The sequence below is a fragment of the Branchiostoma lanceolatum genome, chromosome 14, assembly GCF_035083965.1.
Source record: "Branchiostoma lanceolatum isolate klBraLanc5 chromosome 14, klBraLanc5.hap2, whole genome shotgun sequence".
NCBI lineage: Eukaryota > Metazoa > Chordata > Leptocardii > Amphioxiformes > Branchiostomatidae > Branchiostoma > Branchiostoma lanceolatum.
This window is the reverse complement of record NC_089735.1, coordinates 762,191-784,328: the sequence shown is the minus strand read 5'-3', so window position 1 is coordinate 784,328 and position 22,138 is coordinate 762,191. Positions and strand designations below refer to the sequence as shown.

The window sequence follows — 22,138 nt, the reverse complement described above, 5'->3', positions numbered from 1 at the left end:
CAGGTTCATGATTTTTAGGTAGTATATAGCTTCTGGGACGGCAAGTGAGTGGTGTGAATTATGGCCCCCTATCTGCTCGTTTGGAACTGCAGTTGGCGTTTTTGTTAATACCTTTGGAGACGAATAACTTCAGCAGGGATTGACGGATTATCATAATCTATGGCATGTGGATAGTTTCGGTGATGCTTTACATAATTGAATACTTGTCATGCAAATAAGACGATAATTTGCATAATAAATGAGGAAAGTTTATCAATCCGCCAAAAGCTTGTACTCAAATTTCATGCAAGTGCTATGGTAATGATTTTTAAGTGGTGTACAGCTCTTGGGGCAGGGAGTAACTGATGTAAGTTTAGACCCCCTAGTGGCTTGCTTAGAACTGCAGTGGGCTTTTTTGATGTTACCTTTGGAGGTGAATAACTCGGGTAGGGTTTGATGAATTTGCATTGCTTTGGACAGGTAGGTTATTGAGGTAATGATTAACAAATATAGACATATGAAATTGTAATCAGGGTCTAATTAAGTGGTGAAATAGGCTTGTTTATGATTGCGTTTAAGTACCTTTTGTTGACCTATATTCAAGGACAACACCTGCTTGTCAGCAGGTCTGTGTAGATTAGATTGATGCTCTCTGGTGATCTCACTACCACCGTCCAAACTACTCTCCCGCTGGGACGGAGCTAAATCAACAAACACAGGAAAGGTCAGGCCCTGTGAGGGACTATCGTCAACCAGATGGTCCTGACGTCGTACCTGATAGGGAAACACTACTTCATTCAGCCACCTAAAGAACGCAACAACGAATTTGTCTTCCAATTTAGTCTTCATACGAGGTCAAAGTTCGGAATTCCTCCCACCCTATCATCGCTACCTACCGCCCGAGAGGGGAACTGCCGTCACCGAGAAATTGTCCTTCCTCGGCAACACGTTTTGGGTGACCATGGAAGAAACTAGAGATTCCTCCACCAATGGTCTGATGGCTAAGGGAATCATTCAAAGAATCGATGTTTCAGCTACCACACGCGTTTCTGAGGCACTGGTTTGTTGTGTCCAGCAGGAGTCAGGACTAACGAGCCCGGTAAATTATGTTACCAACGTGAGGTGCACAGGAGACAGGAGAGGGGCAAAGTACACGGACTATCCTATTGTGCGAGCAGGGGGGTAACGTCCATCAGTACGCAGGACTAGAGAGTCTGTCTGATCTTTAGTGCGATACTTTGTCTGCTGGTTACTCTCACTTTCACTGTCACTCTGGTTTGAAAAAAACCCTGAAAGTGATCATCATCTGACACGGTCTCAGCATCGCCGTTAACGTCTGTGGTTGTGTGCGATGTTTGTGGTCCCGGATTTTTGTAGTCAGCATAACTCAAGAATGGATGGATTATGACGATACTTGGTAGGAGTATGACTATGTGGGCAGGTATTGGGAAGACGAAGGTCAGGGTCGATTTTGGGCCCCTGGTATGTGACCCTGGTACTTCAGCAGAACTGAATGTGCTATGGCCTTGATCCTTTGGTGTCAGGAAGCTTGTGATGTAAGAAGAATTGTTGTAGCTTTGGGACCCCTAGCAGCTTGCTCTTGATCTGCAGTGACATTTTGTCAAAATATCCTAAACGAGAATAACTGAACACAGCCACCAAACTTCAAGTCTCTTGACTTTTGGTATAATCCCCTGATTATTCGGCGGAGATATGTGTTCGTGGAACTCTAGTTGTCACTTGGATTACAGGGGAAAACGGGCAAGTCTCTACCAAGGCAGGTTCACAACTGTGGAGTCTCAGACATCCAGGTGAGATTAGACAGGTCCATTTATCCTTACAAGTTACAGGAACTACGTGTATATGTGGCTCGAATGAACAATCGTTTGTGTACTCAGGGCTGTAGGTAGCCGTGGCGACTAACGAAGGGAGTTTTTGCTTGATATTACATATAAAGAAGGGGAAGTATATGTAATATCAAGCAAAAACTCCCTTCGTAAGAAGGGAAAGTATATGTAATATCAAGCAAAAACTCCCTTCGTAAGAAGGGAAAGTATATGTAATATCAAGCAAAAACTCCCTTCGTAAGAAGGGAAAGTATATGTAATATCAAGCAAAAACTCCCTTCGTTTGTCGCCACGGCTAGGCTGTAGGGGGTATATTATTAAACAAGGGTACAGACATTCGTAGCCAAGCTAATCAATGGTGTAGTTGTGAGAGTTATTGATTAAAACCGCGACGATCCCTGTGAATTATATGCATATTCACGAGGGAGGAGGTTTTACAGTATTTATGGTAGCTTTCGTTTGTTTGCGTGTGTGTGTGGGGGGGGGGGAGGGGGGGGGGGGCTCCGTCTGTGGACACAATAACTCGAGAAGACCTAGGTGGATTGTCTAGATATTTGGTATGTTCGTAGGTCTCGAGTCTTCAAAAATGCATTTTGGGTCCCTAGTGGCTTGTTATGGTAATGCAAAGAACTTCCGGTTTTGATATCTCGTGTTCTGGACCACCTGTGGTTTTGATTTTTGGTAGTCCGAACAAGAGCTCCACTGCAGTTCCATAAAAGCCGCTATGGGGCCCAAACCTACACCTCTGAAAAATCACGACCATAGCACTTCTATTTAATTGTAGTACAGCTAGGAAGCCCATCATCGAACTTAAGCTTCGTCTCCCCAACACCTACCAAATATCATGAAGATCCATCCATAGCTTCTCAAGTTATGCTATACAAACATACATACACATACATACAAGATCCACTTCAGTACCATAGGAAGCCACTGAACTTGACATACTATGAACTTGACGTTCGTCTCCCTGACTACCCACCAACCAAATTTTATAAAGATCCATCCACAGCTTCTCTAGTTATGCTGTTTACATGTTACAAACCCAGACACTCCACCACATCAAAACCATAACCTTCGGCTGAAGGTACAAACTAGCTCCAGACGTCTACCATATACCTCCATATTAAGTAAACTGTTTTAACCCAAGAGAGTGGTCTTTCATTTGTTTATTGGTTGATCTTTTGACTTAAAATAGGAAAATGTCTGACATCAATATGACCAGCCTGGCAGGAAAATTACAGGACTTGGAGCTGTGCCACAAGAGTCATCATGATCAAGAAGCCAGTTATGGGCGGGCACTGAGAGAAGCCATTCTATGCAAGGATCTCTTTATCGAGGTAGAAGTCCTAAAAAGTCTTGGTGACCTGCATCTTCAGAAAGGCAAGCCCAGTAAAGACTCAGCAGAGTTTGACAAGGCTGCTGCCCTGTATGCTGCTGCCCTACTGCGCTGCAAAGATTCAGACATGGGTCAAACACTCGAACATCGTATCGGCCACATGGAGAAACTCTCCAGACAACTGCTGCAGGGGTACACTCCACACTATCAGTGGTTGTCATCGGACTACTGGGGTACTGCTGACAGCAATGTCTTAAGGGTTGCAGGAACTTGTGACAAGTTAGACAGAAGAATAAAAAAATCCCAGCCGCGATTCTGTTGAGGACACTTACACAGAAACATTACTGGCCGCAATAGAAAATAGCGATATGTTCTTGGAGCTTGAGGTTTTAAAATCTCTTGGAGATTTCTACATTGAGAGAGGCACGAAAAGTTCTGATGTATCCCAGTTCTCCAAGGCAGCTGCCATGTATAAGAAAGCCCTGACAAGATGTGGGGATCCTGAGACAAAAAAGACTCTGCACCATCGTATCAGTTATGCAGAGAAGACCAGGGAAGCAGTGAGAATGGTGAGAAGTTAGACATTTCCTTGCCCATCAGCCATAGGTGGTGATGTTACTTTATCTAGTTATTTGAGTTTTTTTTACTAACATCACATGTGGTTACGCGTTTGTCCATTAATATCTCAAGAATCAGAGAAATGCACATGTACTTTACCATAACACCGTGTTAGTTCCTCCCGTGCCTTTGAGGCACATCGGGCCACCTGTCACGTTGCTGCGCCTCCCTCTTCGCCCTATGCCAGGAACTTCCAACTGCCTCAAGATCTTTCTCCACGTTTGCTTTCCATGTTAGTCTAGACTCTAGGCCTTCCTCTGCTTCTACTCCACCGAGTGGCTTCCGGTCTAGGATCTTCTTCGCTGTTCTGTTTTCTTCCATTCGCAGGACATGACCTAGCCATGTACGCATCATGCAAAACGTGTACATGCGAAACCATGGGGGATGTTTTGGTAGGAAATCATGCATGATATGAAAGTATGGTGATGGCAGTAGTGTGTGACATAGAAATGCTGACAATTGTCGATAAAATTTTGCAGCGGCCAACTTTAAGCAAATCAAGACTGAGAGACAGAAGATCACCGATGGGACACACGTTTGGGAATATTACAAGATCTGACGTTACTAGTAAGGACCATCATCTTCATTCTGGCATATCAAGGTGGGTACACGTGCAGCAACTCCTTTACAGTTGCCGCTCCAGCTCAGTTAGAAAAGAGGTTTTACCGGACTCACTTATGGTTTTCCACACAGATGAGACACATGTCGTAGACTTGTAGATATTGGCTGTTTATTCTGCGTTGAGTTAGTAGTACAAAGGCCGCCGTACTCTATTTGACGTGCAATGTCTTGAAATCTACTCTTTGCTTTTGAATCCGCTGGTGTGAGCCCTTGTCGTAAAACAGGCTTAGTCTCCTGACCGACTGGCCTTACATCTTGGAGTTCCCCTCTAAGCCTACTTTTCTTGCAGTTGCTTACAGCTCAGGCCTATGTTGCATCTTGGAGTTTCCTTCCAAGTCTCATCTGATGGAAACACTCTTCAAGGGGTTTGATCCTCTTCTGAACCGGAAATCCTTTCCCTTCTGATGCCTACCAATTCGCTCCAGGCATGTGGACCCCTGCCTGACTTCCACCGTTCCCTTTCTGCACATTCCTACAGCGCGGGACTGGTCTTGGCTTTTTCGCTAGGGTCCTGGGACTAGGTGTTGGCGGGGAAAAATAGCTTTCTACTATAAAGGCGGCAAATTCAATTGGGAAAGTTGGCATTTACATTGGGGATGCCTCATGCTTAGCTCCATAATTTTGTAGATTGATCTTTATCTTTGAACATTTTGCATTATAATGATTATAATGAACCCGCATACTCTGATACATTGTCTTTTAGTCAGTACAAAGACCACTTGAAGAAAGGTGAATCATCCCTCAACAGGGCCGACCTGAACTCAGCAGAGCAACACTTTGCTGCTGCACTCAAGGCAGTGCATGTACCAGGTAAGGGAAAGAGCCAGGTGAACATAGTATTATGCTTGAAATTTATAAATGTATAAACAAAATATGTTGGCAAACAGGCATGCTATTGTTGAATCTTGGTAAATAGCGTCAAAATGTATAGAGATACGATACTTTCCAAGTCCATTCACATAAACAATATCATTGCGGTATCTTATTGACTTTTGGAATTATCATCGAAATTTATTCTGGTTAATTGCAAGTAGGGTACAATATAGGAACTGTTAGAACCGTTTCTTTGCCCATTTCCCTGATATGTTCTTGCTCTAGAGTTACACTAACAACTAGAAGGTTTGCCCAACTTTAACATTTCCTTTTCACAGCTCCCACAGCCCAGCAGTACCAGAGAGAGGTGGAGCCCCTGTGCAAGTTGGGGGATGTCTACAGTAAGCGAGGTCAGCAGACAGGAGACGGGGGAGACTTTGTCAAAGCAGCAGCACTGTACAATGCGGCAATAGCCAGGTCAGAGGATCAGGTCCTCAATGGTAAAATGACAAGAGCTATTACAGAAGTAGAAAAGTCATTTCTGAAATGCATTTTTAATATTAATCAGTATGATAGCTATCTAGATGACACAGAAAACCACAAGGAACAGCTAAAGGAGATGCGGGACCAGATCAAGCTGGAGATGGAAACCATTGACGAGCAGCTGGATCCCTATGTTCTTGAGGAGGATGACCCATGTGTCAAAGAGATAGAGACAAAACGAGCTCAGGCTGTCAGGCAGTTATTTGAGAACATTGCACAACAAAGGAAGGAGTTCATCAGCCTGCTTGTAGAAGAGTGTACTGCGTTAATTGGTCCCCCTCCCTGTAAGTATGCCCTGATAGGTTTGGGTTCACAGGCCACAGGACTGGTAACTCCATACTCAGACCTGGAGTTTGCCATGCTAATAGACGAAGAAAGTGAAAAATGTCTTTTGTATTTCCGTAACCTTACCCGCTATCTACACCTCAAGGTGGTCAACCTGGGAGAAACCATTCTCCCAGCAATGGGAATAAAATCTCTCAATGACTTCTACTCTGAGAACCCACTTGACAACTGGTACTATGACTATGTTACACCACGTGGATTTGCATTTGATGGGTCCATGCCAAAGGCAAGCAAAACACCACTGGGCAGGCAGGGAACAAAGAACAAACCTACCAGTGAACTCATCTGCACCCCAGAAAACATGGCTTCAAAGGTAAAGGATGATGTCACACTATACCTGAAGGAAGGGTATCACCTTGCCACTATCTTGAGAAACCCATGCCTGATAGCAGGGGACCAGGATTTGATTGACACAACCATAGAAATGACCGACAAGGTAATGCAAGCTGATGGAGGTAAAATGGCTCAACAACTGGCACAAGAGACACAGAGGGAGAACATCAAAAACTTCATGTACAGTAATAAGGAAACAATTACAGCGAAGTTGGTTGATGTAAAGAAAAAACTCTATCGCTTCCCAGCTTTGGCGGTTGAATGCTTGGCCCTATCCTCACATATTAGACCTACCACTATTTGGGAAACAATAGAAGAGATGGAAAACAAACAAGTGATCAGTCCCAACAATGCACACCACCTGGTGGTGCTTACCAGCATCTCAGCAGAACTCAGGCTAAGAACCTACATTGCAAATGGGGGACAGAAGGAAAATTTCTCAGCTTTGGCCTCAACGGAAACAATATCGAATCAACAGAAATCATCCCTACAGAGCAATGAAGAAGTAAAAACAAGTTCACTGAAACCAGTTTTTCATTTACCAAATAAAAAACAGCTTTTCAGATACTATTATACGGCAGTTCCTCTTAAATCTGTTTTGTCTAAATGGTCTGGGAAGAATCCAGGCCGACAGTTGATCTCTGATATCTATGATAATTCTCCAAGAGTACAAGGAATGATGTACCATGAGCTCTGCAAATATAGGCTGGCTATAAGCTACTACCGCGAGGCCCTTAAGACAGCTGATGGAACTGAAACGAAGGATACTATGGTGCTGCTCTGCCATATTGGACATGCTAATTTTGAGGTTGGTGATCATAACAAAGCTATCAGCTACTATGAACAAGCACTAAAGATGCATGGAAGGATCCATAAAGAGAGTAAAGCACACCCTGAGACTGCAGCCATACTTAGCAACCTGGGTGCAGCCTGGGCCAACCTTGGAGATCAAAGAAAGGCAATCAGCTTCCACGAACAGGCACTGCAGATGGAAAAGCGTATTTATAGTCAGAGTGCAGCAAATCCTGGCATTGCTATCTCACTGAACAATCTGGGTGATGCCTGGCACCGTGAAGGTGATTACAGGAAAGCAATCAACTACCACAAACAGGCTCTGGAGATGACTAGGAGGATCTATGGTGGGTCATCAGCACATTCTCAGATTGCTTTATTACTGAACAACCTGGGTGTTAACTGGGGTAACCTGGGTGAACACAAGAGAGCAGTTAGCTACCATGAACAGGCGCTGCAAATGTACAGGGATATCTATGGTCCACAAACAGCACATCCTGACATCGCCCAATCATTCAACAATCTAGGAAAAGCTTGGCAACATCTGGGTAATTACAGGAAAGCAATCAACTACTATGAACAGGCACTGCAGATTTACAGGAGTATCTATGGTCAGGCTACAGCACATCCTGACATTGCAATGGTACTCAACAACATTGCAAAAGCCTGGGGTGATCTGGGTGACTACGGAAAAACTATCAGCTACTATGAACAGGCACTACAGATTTACAGGAGTATCTATGGTCAGGCTACAGCACATCCTGGCATTGCAAAAGTACTCAACAACATTGGGGGAGCCTGGGGTGATCTAGGCGACTACAGGAAAGCACTCAGCTACTATGAACAGGCACTACAGATGATGAAGAGCATCTATGGTCAGTGTAAAGCACATCCTGACATTGCTGTCTCTCTTAGCAACATCGGGACAATTTTCTTGAAACATTTAGTTGATTATAAAAAAGCTATCAGCTATTTCGATAAAGCAGTGCACATATTCAGAGGACTATATGGACAGAGTACAGCTCATCGTGACATTGCTACATTACTGAACAACATCGGTATAGCTTGGGATAAGCTGGGTGAACACAGGAGAGCAGTTAGCTACTATGAACAGGCACTACAGATGAGAAGGAGTGTCTATGGTCTGAGTACTGCACATCCTGGCATTGTCACATCACTTTGCAACCTAGGGTTAGCCTGGCAAAATCTAGGCTATTACATGAAGGCAATCAGCTACCATGAGCAGGCACTTGAAATGTCAAGAAATGTCTATGGTCAGACTAAAGCACATCCTATGGTTGCCATACTACTAAATAACCTGGGTGGAGCCTGGGGTGATCTGGGCAAACACAGGAGAGCAGTTAGACACCACGAACAGGCACTACAGATGAGAAGGAGTATTTATGGTCCGCACACAGCACATCCTGACATTGCCACATCACTCAACAACTTGGGAATGGTTTTGTATGATCTCGGTGATTTCAGGGCAGCTAACAGAACCCTCCTAGAAGCCTTGACAATGGTAAAGAAAATCCATCATCATGACCAAAATCACCCAATGATAAAAGGAATTGAAAGGAACCTTGCCCAAACCAATGTATATTTCTGTAAAGACACATGAGAAGCTTCTTATGTTTAATCCAAAAGTTCTGAATTCAATTTTGGTTCTGTCATATATAAATCGACATGAGATATATTAAAACTTAAAGGTTGCCTTACCAAAGATGTAAACAGAAATTTGCTACATGCCCTTAAGTACTATTGTGTTGAATTTTGTAAATTGTAGAAATGTAAATGTGCCTGTCATGGACATACTAGACATTAAAGAACATCATTGAGTCGGAAAATTGTTTGTATATATCTTTTATTTGCCATTAAAAATACACCGGCCAAATCAACCAAATGACGAATCTGATTGCTTTTTTTTGCAAAGTGAAAAAATACAGTGGGATGGCATTTTTGGTACAAATATGAAATATACCATTTGATAATATAAAATGCATGATTGTTCATGAGCACTAGAAACATGTCTAATCTGTAGAAAAGCTTACTATCTATAAAATATATAGATATCCATGTATGTAAAATATAATATATAAGCATGGTATATGCTACAAAAATACAGAATGCAACAGTAATCTACTTTTAAGAAATCAGCAAATAACAGACCAGACCAAACATTCTCAAAAAAATTTGACCATCAAACAATTTGTCTAAAAAGAGGATTTTGAACTGGAATGCTTGCCTCTACAAATATCCTAAACTGGAGGCATGGAATTGGAATGACCTGAACTTGTACACTCCTACAATGTATGTCGAAATTTGAGACTACTTTTCTTTGGTTGCTTTGCCAAATTGAATGTACAGCTTAAACTTTCAATGCTGTATTGCAACAGAGCATGCAGAAACCATGCAGAAACCAAATTACACGTCTGGAAATGCCGCGCATTTTCATAGGAAATGAACTTAACTAGTAGGCATCATTTGTAGTTCTTGGGAAAATGACAGCAAAGAGACTGGTATTCGACCAGTTTCGACTTTGTCTTTTTCAAGAATCAAGAACTTAACTTCTAGTAGGGTTTCAATAAATAGCTTATAATAAAACTCTGCCAAATTGAATGTACAGCTTAGAATTTCAATACTATTGCAACAGAACATCCTGAAACCAACGTCAGTGCATGTCGTGCAGTTTGTCCACGTACTTGAACAGTTTCCCCGCATCTTTCTCTCCGGTCTGGATCATCAGCTTCAGCGCATGCGCCATGTCCATTGAACCCCAAAAATCGTTCACCCAGTCATACTCCAGCCATCTGCAGCAATATAGAAAAACAGTCATCAGCGATCTGCAACATTGATTAGCCACCAATTGTCAATGTCAACCATCTGCAATTTCAACCATCTGCAACACCAACCATCTACAACATCTACCATCCACAACACAAACCATCTGCAATATCATCAACAATCTGCAACATCAACCATCTGCAACATTATCTGTATCTATATAGCCGGTATAACCGCCATTAGGCGTAACACACCAGCTTCGCAGGCACGCGGCGCGGCAGCAGCTGGTCATATTACACCGAACGGTCTGTTACACCTAGTCTTTGCATATCTGACTGTAACCGTTCTTTACAGCTACTAAGTGAGGAAGCTCCTACAGTACTTGATGACAACGAGTTCCATTCTACTGTGGTTCTCGGGAAATACGAATTTTTGAACATATCAATCCTTGGCTGATGACTCTGGTACTTAAAAGCATGACTATTTCTAGTCCTCTTCTGAGCTAGCATTAGATACTTATCAGTCGGTACGTCCACAAGTTTATTAGTCATCTTGTACAATGTATAATCATCCACAACACCGACCATCTGCGGGATCAACCATCTGCAACACCAACCATCTGTAACATCAACCATCTGTAACATCAACCATCTGTAACATCAACCATCTGCAACATCAACCATCTGTAACATCAACCATCTGTAACATCAACCATCTGCAACATCAACCATCTGTAACATCAACCATCTGTAACATCAACCATCTGCAACATCAACCATCTGCAACATCAACCATCTGTAACATCAACCATCTGTAACATCAACCATCTGCAACATCAACCATCTGCAACATCAACCATCTGTAACATCAACCATCTGTAACATCAACCATCTGTAACATCAACCATCTGCAACATCAACCATCTGTAACATCAACCATCTGCAACATCAACCATCAATCAGACATTAAGGAACAAACCAAGTCTAAAACTCTAAACTATCATTCTTAAAAAGAGGCTTAGAAAAGAAAGCCCGGCTCAAGGATATTACTCAATCAAAGAAAAGACATGATGAGAGATGTTGGAGCAATGTTTACAAGAAAACAAGTGAGGTCATGTGGCGCAACGATAGAGCATTCGACTCAGAACCAAGAGGTCCCGAGTTCGAATTCTGTCATGTCACCGATCTTGTGCCCTTGGGAAAGGCACTTTACACAACTTTCCTCACTCTACCCAGGTGTAAATGGATACCTGACTTTGGTTGAGGAAAGTTGCATGGAGGTCACCTGCTGGCGCCGAATGGCAGCCGCCCAGACCCTTGCGACAGTTCCACAAAATGCAAGTGTGGATAAGATATGTATATGTTGTGTATTATGTGAAACCTGTAAACCCTGCATCAATTCAGTGCTAGAAAGGCTGCCATTGCGGGTAATTTCTGACCAATAAAAACCAACCAAAAAAAAGGTGAAAGTTAGCCATACTCCTTGCCAGGTGCAGAGGTATCCTCGTTGTCGACCGCCCGGGTGGGTTGGGGACACCCCATGTGGCTGTACTGACCCATCCTGGGGGGCAGCAGGGTGTTGCCCCATGGGTTGTCTTCGTGGAGCCTCTCCGCCTGAAGCCTCTCCACTATCCTGGAACACACAAGTCAGCAGGTGTTACTAATACGGTCAAACCTGAACTACTCTACATGACGACCAATCGGCTAACATTATGCTGTACTATAGTCTCTACCAGACTAACCGCGTCGGCTATAGAGAGAACATTTGCCGGGGGACTTTGGCCATGATGGATAACATTCCCATCCGCAGGGTTGCAATATTGAACCCTATCTCCATAGCCGACCCCCTTCATACAGTTGACTCTATTTGGCCAATTTCTACTATTTTCCCAGCGACCCATGGAGACTGGTAGAGTCTACTGCTGTACTATCTTATAGTCCAAAAGGTGTTAAACGCTTTGTGCTACAGCAGGGACTAGTACTGATACATTCAAACCTGTTCTTTTGACTCTGCATAAGAACCACCTAAATAAAAGGCTCAAACAAACAAACAAACCTGTCGCACACGTGGCACTCGAAGCCGTTGATGAAGTTGGGCTCCTCCATACTGCCGGGCCCCCACGGTCTCCGCTCCATCTCTTCCACCAGCAGCCTGATGGTGAAGGAAAGTAAAAAAGACTACTTTGATGCAGTTTAACTCACTGGAGAACTACATGTATACAGTGTTTGAAATACCCACCTGCAGTCTGCAATTTGCAGAACGATCTTCAAGACTGCAGAAGAAAAATTAAACAATCTGCAAATTTGCCGAATGAAAAAAATCAGGCTCAAGATTGAATGGTTCTCAATTAAGCAAACTAGCGGCACTGTAAATAAACTGAAACCTGAAAATTTAACGTAGAGACTAAAGAATTACAGCAATGTTGCAAAGCTAGATATGATGTAAATAAGTAGGCATTATTAGGTTGAAAAGGATGTAGAAGCTTGTATTTGCAGAAAATATTTTCGAATTGCAGAATAAAATTTTGGGCAATAATGTGGAACACTGGAAAAAAGTATTTCTACCACTGATGTATATATATATTATTCTTCTACTTGTCATGACAGAGAAGACAGACGCTATGTATTTACAGGTTCACTACTGGGGAAATTCCCCTAGCTCTATTCGACAAACACAATTAACAGTGGACCGCAGCTTAATGTCCCGTCTTAAGTACTGTTACCCTTTCCGATTGCATGCATGTCAGGTGAGCGACACAGTCGGAATCGAACAGACTGCTTCTTGGTCCAAAGGCACAAGCACGTCGCCAGAACGTAATGCGTATACAGCAATTAGCCTGCTATTTAAACCTATCATAACTGCCGAATCTCTTTTGTTCTCTTTGGTCAACGTTGCATCAGAGTAACAGCCGTTGCACAAGATATGTCTTTGGACACAATTAAGTCAAGTCATACATTCATTCTTCCCCCGCACCATCCCCGAGTGGAACGCCCTGCCTGGCGCGGTTGTTACGGCTCCCACCGTTGAGTCATACCGCGCCAGGCTGGAGGCCTGCCCGCCTTAGCCTGGGACCTCCTCCCCCCCTACTTTGCCCCTCGCGGGGTTATCTGGGGGTCAAACAAGTTGAAGTTGAAGTCTAAATGAACCTATATGCGAGACATTAATCTTAAATACGCGAACACGACCTTAAACCCAAGTTTTCGCTTACGTCCGGCGACGTGCTAAAGGCACAGGGGCTGATAACTACTGGACTACACATGTAACCTGTTGGTGATCCCGTTCGGCTGCCGGTACTGGACTACACACATTACCTGTTGGTGATCCCGTCTGGCCGCCGGTTCTCCAGAAACTTCTGGTACTCATCATCATTCTGGTCCAGGAAGTTGATGTAGTCCGCCAGCTCCTTGGGAGAGGCGAAGTCGTCCTTGAGGATGATGCTGTGGTCGTTTGGCGTCCAGTCTTTGGCAGCCTGGAAGTGGCAGAAGGTGGTCTCGTGGGTTAGGATGATTTAATTCAGGGTCGGACAAGTCCATTTGCCTTCGTAAAACTGCTGATTCAGAGGCAAGTGGATGTCCTCCTATATATACTTGCAGTACCAGATCAGGCTAGTGCAATTTTTTAGATGCCCTACACTGAAACAATCAAGACATTGGGCACCACATGTACAGCGAGCTGTTTGGTAAGTCCAGGCTTTGCAGCATGAAGGTGGTAAGGGTCAGTCTTGTGTATCTCACTGCATTTATCTCAAAAAGAGAAGGGGTCCATCCTCATATGAATGGATCAACCTTACAGCCTAAACTAATGCAGTTTGTACCTCAGGCAATCTGTAATTCCTAGAGGCGGTTCACCAGTTATGGCAAACAAACAAACAAACGAACGAACCTCGGAGCCCCAGTAGATGGGCACGACACCCAGGTGCAGCGGGCGGAAGAGCTTCTCCGTCATGTAGTCCCTGCAGAGGCCGTTCTCGAAGGCGATGTGGAACTTGTACTTGGAAATGATGCCGAGGAACCCGTCCTCCTCCATGGTCAAGGTGTTCACCAGCTCATCTGGGAGGTCCTTGTTGTGGATGCACTTTCCCAGGGAGTCCACCTTCACGTGCTTCATCAGCTCCTGCACGTAGCTGGGGTAAAGGGTTAAAGGTTAAAGTTCCGCACTGTCATGTGAAAAGTCAAAGGTCACTGAAGAAACTTCAAATTTCCCAGGGAGTCCACTTTCACATACTTCATCAGCTCCTGCACATAGCTGGGGTACAGGGTTAAAGGTTAAAGTTCCACACTGTCATGTGAAAAGTAAAAGGTCACTGAAGAAAGGGAGTCCACTTTCACATACTTCATCAGCTCCTGCACATAGCTGCGGTACAGGGTTAAAGGTTCAAGTTCCACACTGTCATGTGAAAAGTCAAAGGTCACTGAAGAAACTTCAAATTTCCCAGGGAGTCCACTTTCACATACTTCATCAGCTCCTGCACATAGCTGGGGTACAGGGTTAAAGGTTAAAGTTCCACACTGTCATGTGAAAAGTCAAAGGTCACTGAAGAAAGGGAGTCCACTTTCACGTACTTCATCAGCTCCTGCACATAGCTGGGGTACAGGGTTAAAGGTTAAAGTTCCACACTGTCATGTGAAAAGTCAAAGGTCACTGAAGAAAGGGAGTCCACTTTCACATACATGTACTTCATCAGCTCCTGCACATAGCTGGGGTACAGGGTTAAAGGTTCAAGTTCCACACTGTCATGTGAAAAGTCAAAGGTCACTGAAGAAACTTTAAATTTCCCAGGGAGTCCACATACTTCATTAACTCCTGCACATACATGACCCATACATGTAGCTTAGGTACAGGGTAAAGGTTAAAGTTGAACAGTTCTGGTTAAAAGTTCAAGTTTCATAGGTCAAAGGTCGTTGTGAATTCACTTTTAGTGCACAAAAAGTGCATCAGAAGCATACAGCCTACTATGGAGGCCGGCTGTACAAATGATCCAGCACAAAAAGAAGTCATCAGCAAAAAGTGTATCATAAGCCAAAATAAAAGGCCCAAAGAGCCTGCTATGGAGGCTAGGGTTTGGTCCTGCCAAAACCAAAAACAACATCTGCAACAAAGTCTTTTCTCTACTGGTGCTCAAAATCATACAACACTCTTCCATATCATATCAGATCGTCTGTACCATCCACATTCAAAATACACATCAAAGACAGACTAAAAACGGACACAAACATTATGAACTGGTAGCAAATTGAAATTGATGTAAATATGTATATATTATGTAATGTTATGTGTATGTGTTCCAATGTAATCTGTATGTTATGTGACTCCAAGAAGAGTAGTGAAGTATATACACTTGTGTTATCACTAATGGAGTCGTTTTACCAATAAACAATAAACCAATGATCCTGACCTGTCCCTGTCTGACGGGACACCGCAGTGGCTCTGGATGTACGCCACCGGGGCGAGGCCTGCCGTCTCCCTCAGCAGGTTCTTCTCCCGCAGCGGCACCGGCGCCCGATCGGTCAGGTACGCCAGCGAAGGCAGGTGCTGGGGAGAGTTCATTAACACACAGTCAGGGGCTGGTTACACTAATTAGGAGTTGACATATACTAGGGAAAATTCATTAACACACAATCGGGGTACTAGGGAAAATTCATTAACACACAATCTGGAACTGATCAAACAAATCAGGAGTTGACATATTCTGGGGAAAATACATTAATATACCATCTGGGGATGACATATCTGGGAAATTCCATTAACACTACACAAGCAGGGGCTGACTAATTGGGAAAATTCCTTTATGACATTGAAGACTACAACTAAACATGTGTCCTCAATTACACTATTGATATAAAGTGGCCAACCCTTATAATGCTTTATTTTGAGGAGCACACTACAAAAGGGGCCTTGGTAAGAATTCAATGTCACGGTGACGCAGTGGTAGGCAAAAGACAGTATTATTATCAATCATAAATTATAATCTGATCTCCTTACGACTCATTTGCCTACCAGTCGCTGGATAACTGGATGTAATAAAAAACAGCGAACGCTCGTATGCCTTTTGATTCTATAAAAAAGATTTAAAAAATGAAAATTCATTTATTGTGTTATTCTTACCTGTAAGGTCAGCGGGTAGTCCGACTCGCGGCGAAACGTCGCCGTGTGGTTGAACAGCTCCAGCATGGGCTGATGGGACAGGATGTAGTTGTTCATCGGCGACTCCTCGTGGAGGAGAGCCCACTCATGATGCGGTTGCCTTGGCAACGGCGTCTCATACGGCCTGAAGTCAGTCCCGTAGAAGATGAACCCTCTCGTTCGCGGGTCGTTTTTCCTTTTCTTCACCGTGGTAGTGACACACGACCCAACGCTGCAATGGATGGTCGCCATGTTGTCTCCGCTGAAATGTGGGAAGAGGTTTTTGTTCCACCAGACGATGATGGGGAGCTCGCTGTGGTTGAAGGAGGAGGAGGAGGAGAACCTGGAGTTGGCCGGTTGCCCGTAGTTGGTGTGAACAGAGTCAGGCTGGTAGGCTGGGTTCTCATAGTCGTCTGCTAGCACCAGAAACTGCACAGAAATCAGCAACAAAGTCCCTAGGATGGATAGAAACTTGTGTGTGAACCTGAAACTCCAGTTGGATTGCATATTTGGTGAAAGTTCTGCACAAAAATGCCTCCCTGAGTTGTATGTGTGTTCGCTACTGCACACCCGGAAGTGAACCATATCTAATGTGGTTTCAAGTTCCCATCAGCCACTGCGAATCCAAGATGGCGGCGCCCTTGGCCAGAATTCCGTCCTGTGCAGAAGTAAGTCAGAAATTCCCGATAAATCCGTGTTTCTTTTGCTCAAAGACCGTGAGACTTTAGTTCGATAGTGACCTGATATTCTACCGAAAATATAGGTGGTTTCCGTTATGGTAAAGTTTTGTGTAGTCCCGAGATATGAGCGACCTGAAAAAAAACAAATATCGTCTTATAAGTTATAGAGCCGATTGTCGTCGATGTCAATCAGCATGGACCTGATCTAACGTCCAAATGCTGCTTCAGTCAGCTTCTATAACCTGTGTGTACCTACTACCTATGTATCAGCAGCACGTCCTGTAGCCTTGAATACTGTCATACATGTGTGTAGAAGTGGTGAGAGGATAATTTATAGGGCATTGTGGGGAGGGGGGCTGGTGCTTGAATGGTTTAGTCCAGATTCGTTTTACGAGTGAAGTAGAGTCTTCGGGCAGGTAGGAACTGTAGCAGCCCAGTTTGGTACTCTCTTAATCAGCTTCGACATGAAGGTCATGTTTTTGGTGTCGTTTGTGTCTCTGAGAAGCAGTGGAGGGACCTTAATGAGTACTTGGAGGTCAAGTTTGATGTAGAAATCTAGAAAGAAACATGCACCATAAACCAAGGCCCGCATGAACTAGTGTAACAGGGACTATCAGTAACAGTTTGGTTTGGTTTGGTTTGGTTTATTCGCACATATTAAAATCAATTTTACATAATACAACAAAACAAAAACATGTGCTGGGGGAAGAAAAAAAGCCATAGTGGCTTATACAAGGTCTTCCCCCATCTAAATTAACAAAAATAACATAAATCTAACATTCATAATATAATTATAGTAGTAAATAATAACAATAACAAATCAGACAATAATAATACTAACAAAATACTAACAGAATAGTAATTGGTTGCATATAAAAAATTATATATCAAATCAAAGCATATTTCGATAACGAAATGATGGAGATTACAGAGTCCATCGCAGTTAGCAAAATAACAATAATGTAATAATCTATAACATAACTGTAGTAATAAGTGATAACAATATCATATCAAATCATACGATAATAATAGTAACAAATGATGACAATATAATAATTGATTGCATACAAAAATAAGAATTAGATATCAAATCATAGCATAACTCAATACTGAAATAATTTAGCTTAACACAAAGTCTATCGCAATTAACAAAACATAGCAAATAAGTGTAAGGTGAAAAAGAAAAATGAAATTCAACTTAGAGGGCTGGGGCATGAAAGTATGTGGTTTTTGAGATTTCGTTTGAAGCTATTTAGGGATGTAATATTTTTCAGGTGTAGAGGGAGGTTATTCCAATTTATCACACATTTGTATTTTATACTATTTTGGGCTAGGCTTGTTCGAACTAGGGGGATATGCAGTTGGTCTCTCTGTCGAGTTTGGTGAGCGTGATATTGGGAATTCATAACTAGGAAGCTATCAAACGTATCTGGTAGAGAATTACTGAGAAATTTGAATGTAAAAATATTGAGTTGAAGTCCATTGTAACAGTAATAGCACCCCACCAACTGCTCAGCCTATGGGCTCGAGAGACTCGCGACCTTTTACTAGTTTTAGCCCAGTGGTTTAAAGTGCATGTGAGGTCGTGATCCGGAGCCCGCGGTCGGCGCAGGTTCGAGTCCCAGGGCCGACAGTTTATGTTACTCTCTTCCTTTGTTTCACTAGTACCGGGGCAGCAGGATAACCCATTCGTAATTCCGAGAACACATGTGCAGTGTCAAAGGTGAACTCCCCTGGCTTGTAAACAAGAACAATGCCCAGACAGGTTTTGTTTACGTCTCGGGCCACCACCTTTAACACTGCACATGCGTGGTCGAATTCGAATGGGCTTATTGCAACATATATCATATGTTTGTTTTGTTTGCCTACCGGGTTATCCGCCTCAGGCTGATAGACGTAGCACACCAGGTTTGCACTTAAGTTTACAAGCTGTATATGATCTGAGACAGATTTATTTGAAAAGCAACAGTGGGCAGTGAGTGTGTGTGTGGAACACATTGTTTACTAGGGAAATCGTGACATCCCCTGCAAAATAAGAGCGTCTAATTTTCTCAGTATAGCTACTACATATTGTCCAGCTGATAGCCCAACATGATACCAGAGTAAAACTAAAACTCCTAAAAGACCTCGCACCGGAAAAGACCTCTACTCTTTTTGATAAGTGTGATGGGTTCTTTTACATGCTCAATGTGTGACTCTTCTCAAACAAGGAACCTCAATTTAACGTTCGATCTGAGGGACGTCCCCAACCGAAGCTAGGTACTCATTTTCACCTTAGTGAAGTGAGAAAATTTGTGTACAGTGCCTTTCCCAAGGGGGCAACATCAGCGGGACAAGTCAGGGAACCCCGGACTGGAACCCAGGACCACCGGGTCTGGGCCAGCCAAACACCAATTTGAATGTAATCTGAACTTGTCTCTGTTCCAGTTGCTGAGAGTCCTCGTCAGTCAAAGAGCCTCCAGCAGGCTCCTGCACGCAACGGCAGCGTGTCCAAAGGCACAGGCCGGCAAGTACAAGATCAGCAAAGATGGGAACAAGCCGCTGACCTACGAGATGGCCAACCCGCCGCACTTCATCGGAGTCAGGAAGTCATGGAACTCCTGGCATACCAGTAAGGCTATTACATTTTGTATATCATCATCATCATGTCGGGCGGGCTACCCACACTAAGTCAACCCTCTTCCTCCAGTCGCTACGGTCCGCCATTAAGTGCTCTACATTTTGTAAATACAAATATGATATATCTAATAATAGCTAGCATGGGTCAGTGAGTGTTATCCTATTTAGTTCCAGGCTCTACCTTCATCAAACAGTGGTGCTGCTTACCTAAACTGTCAACTTAATGGCAATATGAAATTTTACATATGCCAGGAGTTCAGGTCCAGACTTATAAATCCAAACCTGAACCCCTGGACTTGAATCCGGACCTGACCATGTGTTTAGGTATGCAGCACTACTGAACGGTCTGAGATTACTGCCATTCATCAAGTCGTCTGGAATAACTGTATGCTGGATTCTGGCCAGGCACGCTGATTGGTCCCTTCTGTCAGAGCTCCACAGGGAAGCCTTGAACTAAAAAGGATGACACTTTAGCTATGTAGTAGCCATTAATTATTTGTAGACCTGGCTATTTTCTACTATAAACTGACTAAAGGAAACTACATGCTAATTATCAGTAGAGCACGCGGCTGTCAAACAATGGGTCCCGGGATCTAATCCCAGGTGTGCCCAGAGACATGTCCGAACTTGCGCCCCGACGTTGTGCCCTTGGGAAAGGCACTTAACACGACTTTCCTCACTTCACTCAGGTGTAAATGAGTACCTAGCTCATCTAGGGTTAGGGACGTCCCTCGGATAGGACGTTAAATGGAGGTCCCGTGTTTGGGGAGAGCAACACCCCGCGCACGTTAAAGAACCCACCACACCTTTCGAAAAAGAGTAGGGGCATGCCCCGGTGTGCGATGGTCCAAATCTTACAGTCCGGTCTGGGATGACATCTTGAAAAGGTGATAGTTCACCTGTTATGTCAATCCTTCCACAAAATGTGGTAAATCAAAGTAAATAAATAAATAAATAAATTATAAGCTATTCTATTCTATGTGGATGAAGGTTAGCCATTCAGGTTATGAGATATGCAAGAAAATAGTTACTCAAGCAACTTACAAATTGTTTTTTTTTGCATGTAGAACATATGATAAGTTATCCTTTGTTGTATCCTATCCATATTTGCTATGATTTTGTAAAGTTTCCCTCGGAAATCAGTTACTGAGTTAGCTGATAGGACCACCCTTAAGATTCAGTCAATAACTTAACATGCATGCATTATGCATTAAGAGAAAAAAGGTATACTAGTAGTACTGTCTTGTGATTACAATGTGTATGAAACATGTTCTCTTTAGGATCCTTACATCTGCTTGGATGGATATGGAATCAGAAATTAACTCTCCCGTTTTGTTTTGATTATGGATGTATCAGTTTTACACATGTGATCATCTTCAGTAGTTTTTATCTTTGTAGGAGGTGCATGATTGTCATCTTCAATGCACTAGTAGTTGGCAAAAGAGCTGAGGAGAAATCTAAAGTTATATGACATAGTCCTTAATTGTCCCTCCATTCATCCCTCCAACCCATAGCTGTTATTGTCGCTAGAATCAACTGTATAATGAAACCTTCAAGTTGATACAAATGTAAGCAAATAAACATCTTGTTTGTCAACGTCTCCTAGGTAACCTGTGGGAGCAGCCCGGCGCAGCAGATCGTACGTTCGAGGACATGTTTGTCCGAAAGTTTCTCCAGGGAACCTTCCACAACTGCCTGGCCGACGAGATCATCATCAAGCGGCGACACAACACGGTCTACGTGGCCCTCCTCCTTCTGAGGAAACTGGACCCTCAGAAGTACTACTTCCTCCTGGGGTACACAGAGACTCTCCTGTCTCACTTCTTAAAGTGTGTCGTCAAGTTGGAAGTCAGCGTGGTGCCAAGAAAGGTCGTCTACAAGTATATCTGAAGCATTCTTAAGTACGGAGTATTCAAGTTGGTAGTGTTGGAAGACGTTGATCTGTGAGCTAGCAGATATCTATAGGGATGTATAGATTGAAGTCAGCGTGGTACCAAGGAAGGTCGTCTACAAGTATATCTGAACTATTCTTAAGGACGGACAAACAAACAAGACGGAGTCTTCAAGTTGGTAGAGTTGGAAGACGTTGATCTGTGGACTAGCAGATATCTATAGAAAGTCTGTTGTAGAAACAAATGGCACTGAACAGTGCCACTGTTTTAGTTGAGAATAAAGTGGATTGAGTGAAAAGTTCATGACTTTGCGTTTATTCTTTATTGATACCACCATCTCACAAGATGGAAGGATGCCTATAATACTACAAGTTCATAGAAGCCAGTATTACTATTGAAATGGACTCAACTAGAGCTGTGTACCAGTACCGATACAGTACCAGGTACAATCAATTAGGTACAGGTCCAAAATACCTGAACCCTGCTGTACCCTGAACAGGTACTAATCAGGTCAAGCCTGGCTCAGGGAATGGCCACTTTGACACATAAAATTACTATGAAATTACCATGGCAGTGCACTAAAGCCACATCTATACTATACTCCGATCCAGCACATAAAACACATTTAGAGGATTAAAAGGAACATTAAACCCCCCTTGTATCCCTTATAAAGTTATATAACAACAGAAATATGGAGGAAACTTGCTGCCCCACATGAACATTTTATGTGCCACTATGGCACAAAAAGGACCAAAAAACTACTTATTCTGACACTACTTCTACCGCAGTACTAGCTTCTCTTCTGTATAT

The 22,138-nt window shown here is 43.2% G+C and overlaps 3 protein-coding genes across 6 annotated transcripts; 2 read left to right on the top strand and 1 right to left on the bottom strand.

Moving 5' to 3' along the window:
• The first annotated feature begins 1,709 nt into the window (after positions 1-1,709).
• On the top strand, positions 1,710-9,131 carry LOC136448139 (uncharacterized). Its single transcript, XM_066447301.1, has 5 exons — positions 1,710-1,790; positions 3,025-3,734; positions 4,263-4,384; positions 5,108-5,214; positions 5,556-9,131. Exons 2-5 carry the CDS (start codon positions 3,534-3,536, stop codon positions 8,849-8,851), a joined length of 3,726 nt encoding a protein of 1,241 aa, XP_066303398.1. The 5' UTR covers positions 1,710-1,790; positions 3,025-3,533; the 3' UTR covers positions 8,852-9,131.
• Positions 9,132-9,791: 660 nt separating this feature from the next.
• Positions 9,792-16,722, bottom strand: LOC136448144 (alpha-(1,3)-fucosyltransferase 11-like). 4 transcript variants are annotated; one of them, XM_066447308.1, is made up of 9 exons: positions 16,120-16,722; positions 15,410-15,546; positions 14,567-14,597; positions 13,897-14,106; positions 13,357-13,483; positions 13,279-13,309; positions 12,070-12,165; positions 11,494-11,646; positions 9,792-10,040 (listed from the first exon to the last, which is right to left on the bottom strand). In XM_066447308.1, the coding sequence occupies exons 1-9, from the start codon at positions 16,720-16,722 to the stop codon at positions 9,902-9,904; spliced, it is 1,527 nt and encodes a 508-aa protein (XP_066303405.1). In that variant the 3' UTR covers positions 9,792-9,901. The 4 variants fall into 4 exon arrangements, with proteins under 4 accessions (XP_066303405.1, XP_066303407.1, XP_066303408.1 ...); XM_066447310.1 differs by lacking the exon at positions 14,567-14,597 and adding an exon at positions 14,337-14,367; XM_066447311.1 differs by lacking the exon at positions 14,567-14,597 and adding an exon at positions 14,229-14,259.
• On the top strand, positions 16,686-21,629 carry LOC136448148 (small ribosomal subunit protein uS3m-like). Its single transcript, XM_066447316.1, has 3 exons — positions 16,686-16,805; positions 19,245-19,428; positions 21,043-21,629. The coding sequence occupies exons 1-3, from the start codon at positions 16,686-16,688 to the stop codon at positions 21,324-21,326; spliced, it is 588 nt and encodes a 195-aa protein (XP_066303413.1). The 3' UTR covers positions 21,327-21,629.
• Positions 21,630-22,138: the final 509 nt, after the last annotated feature.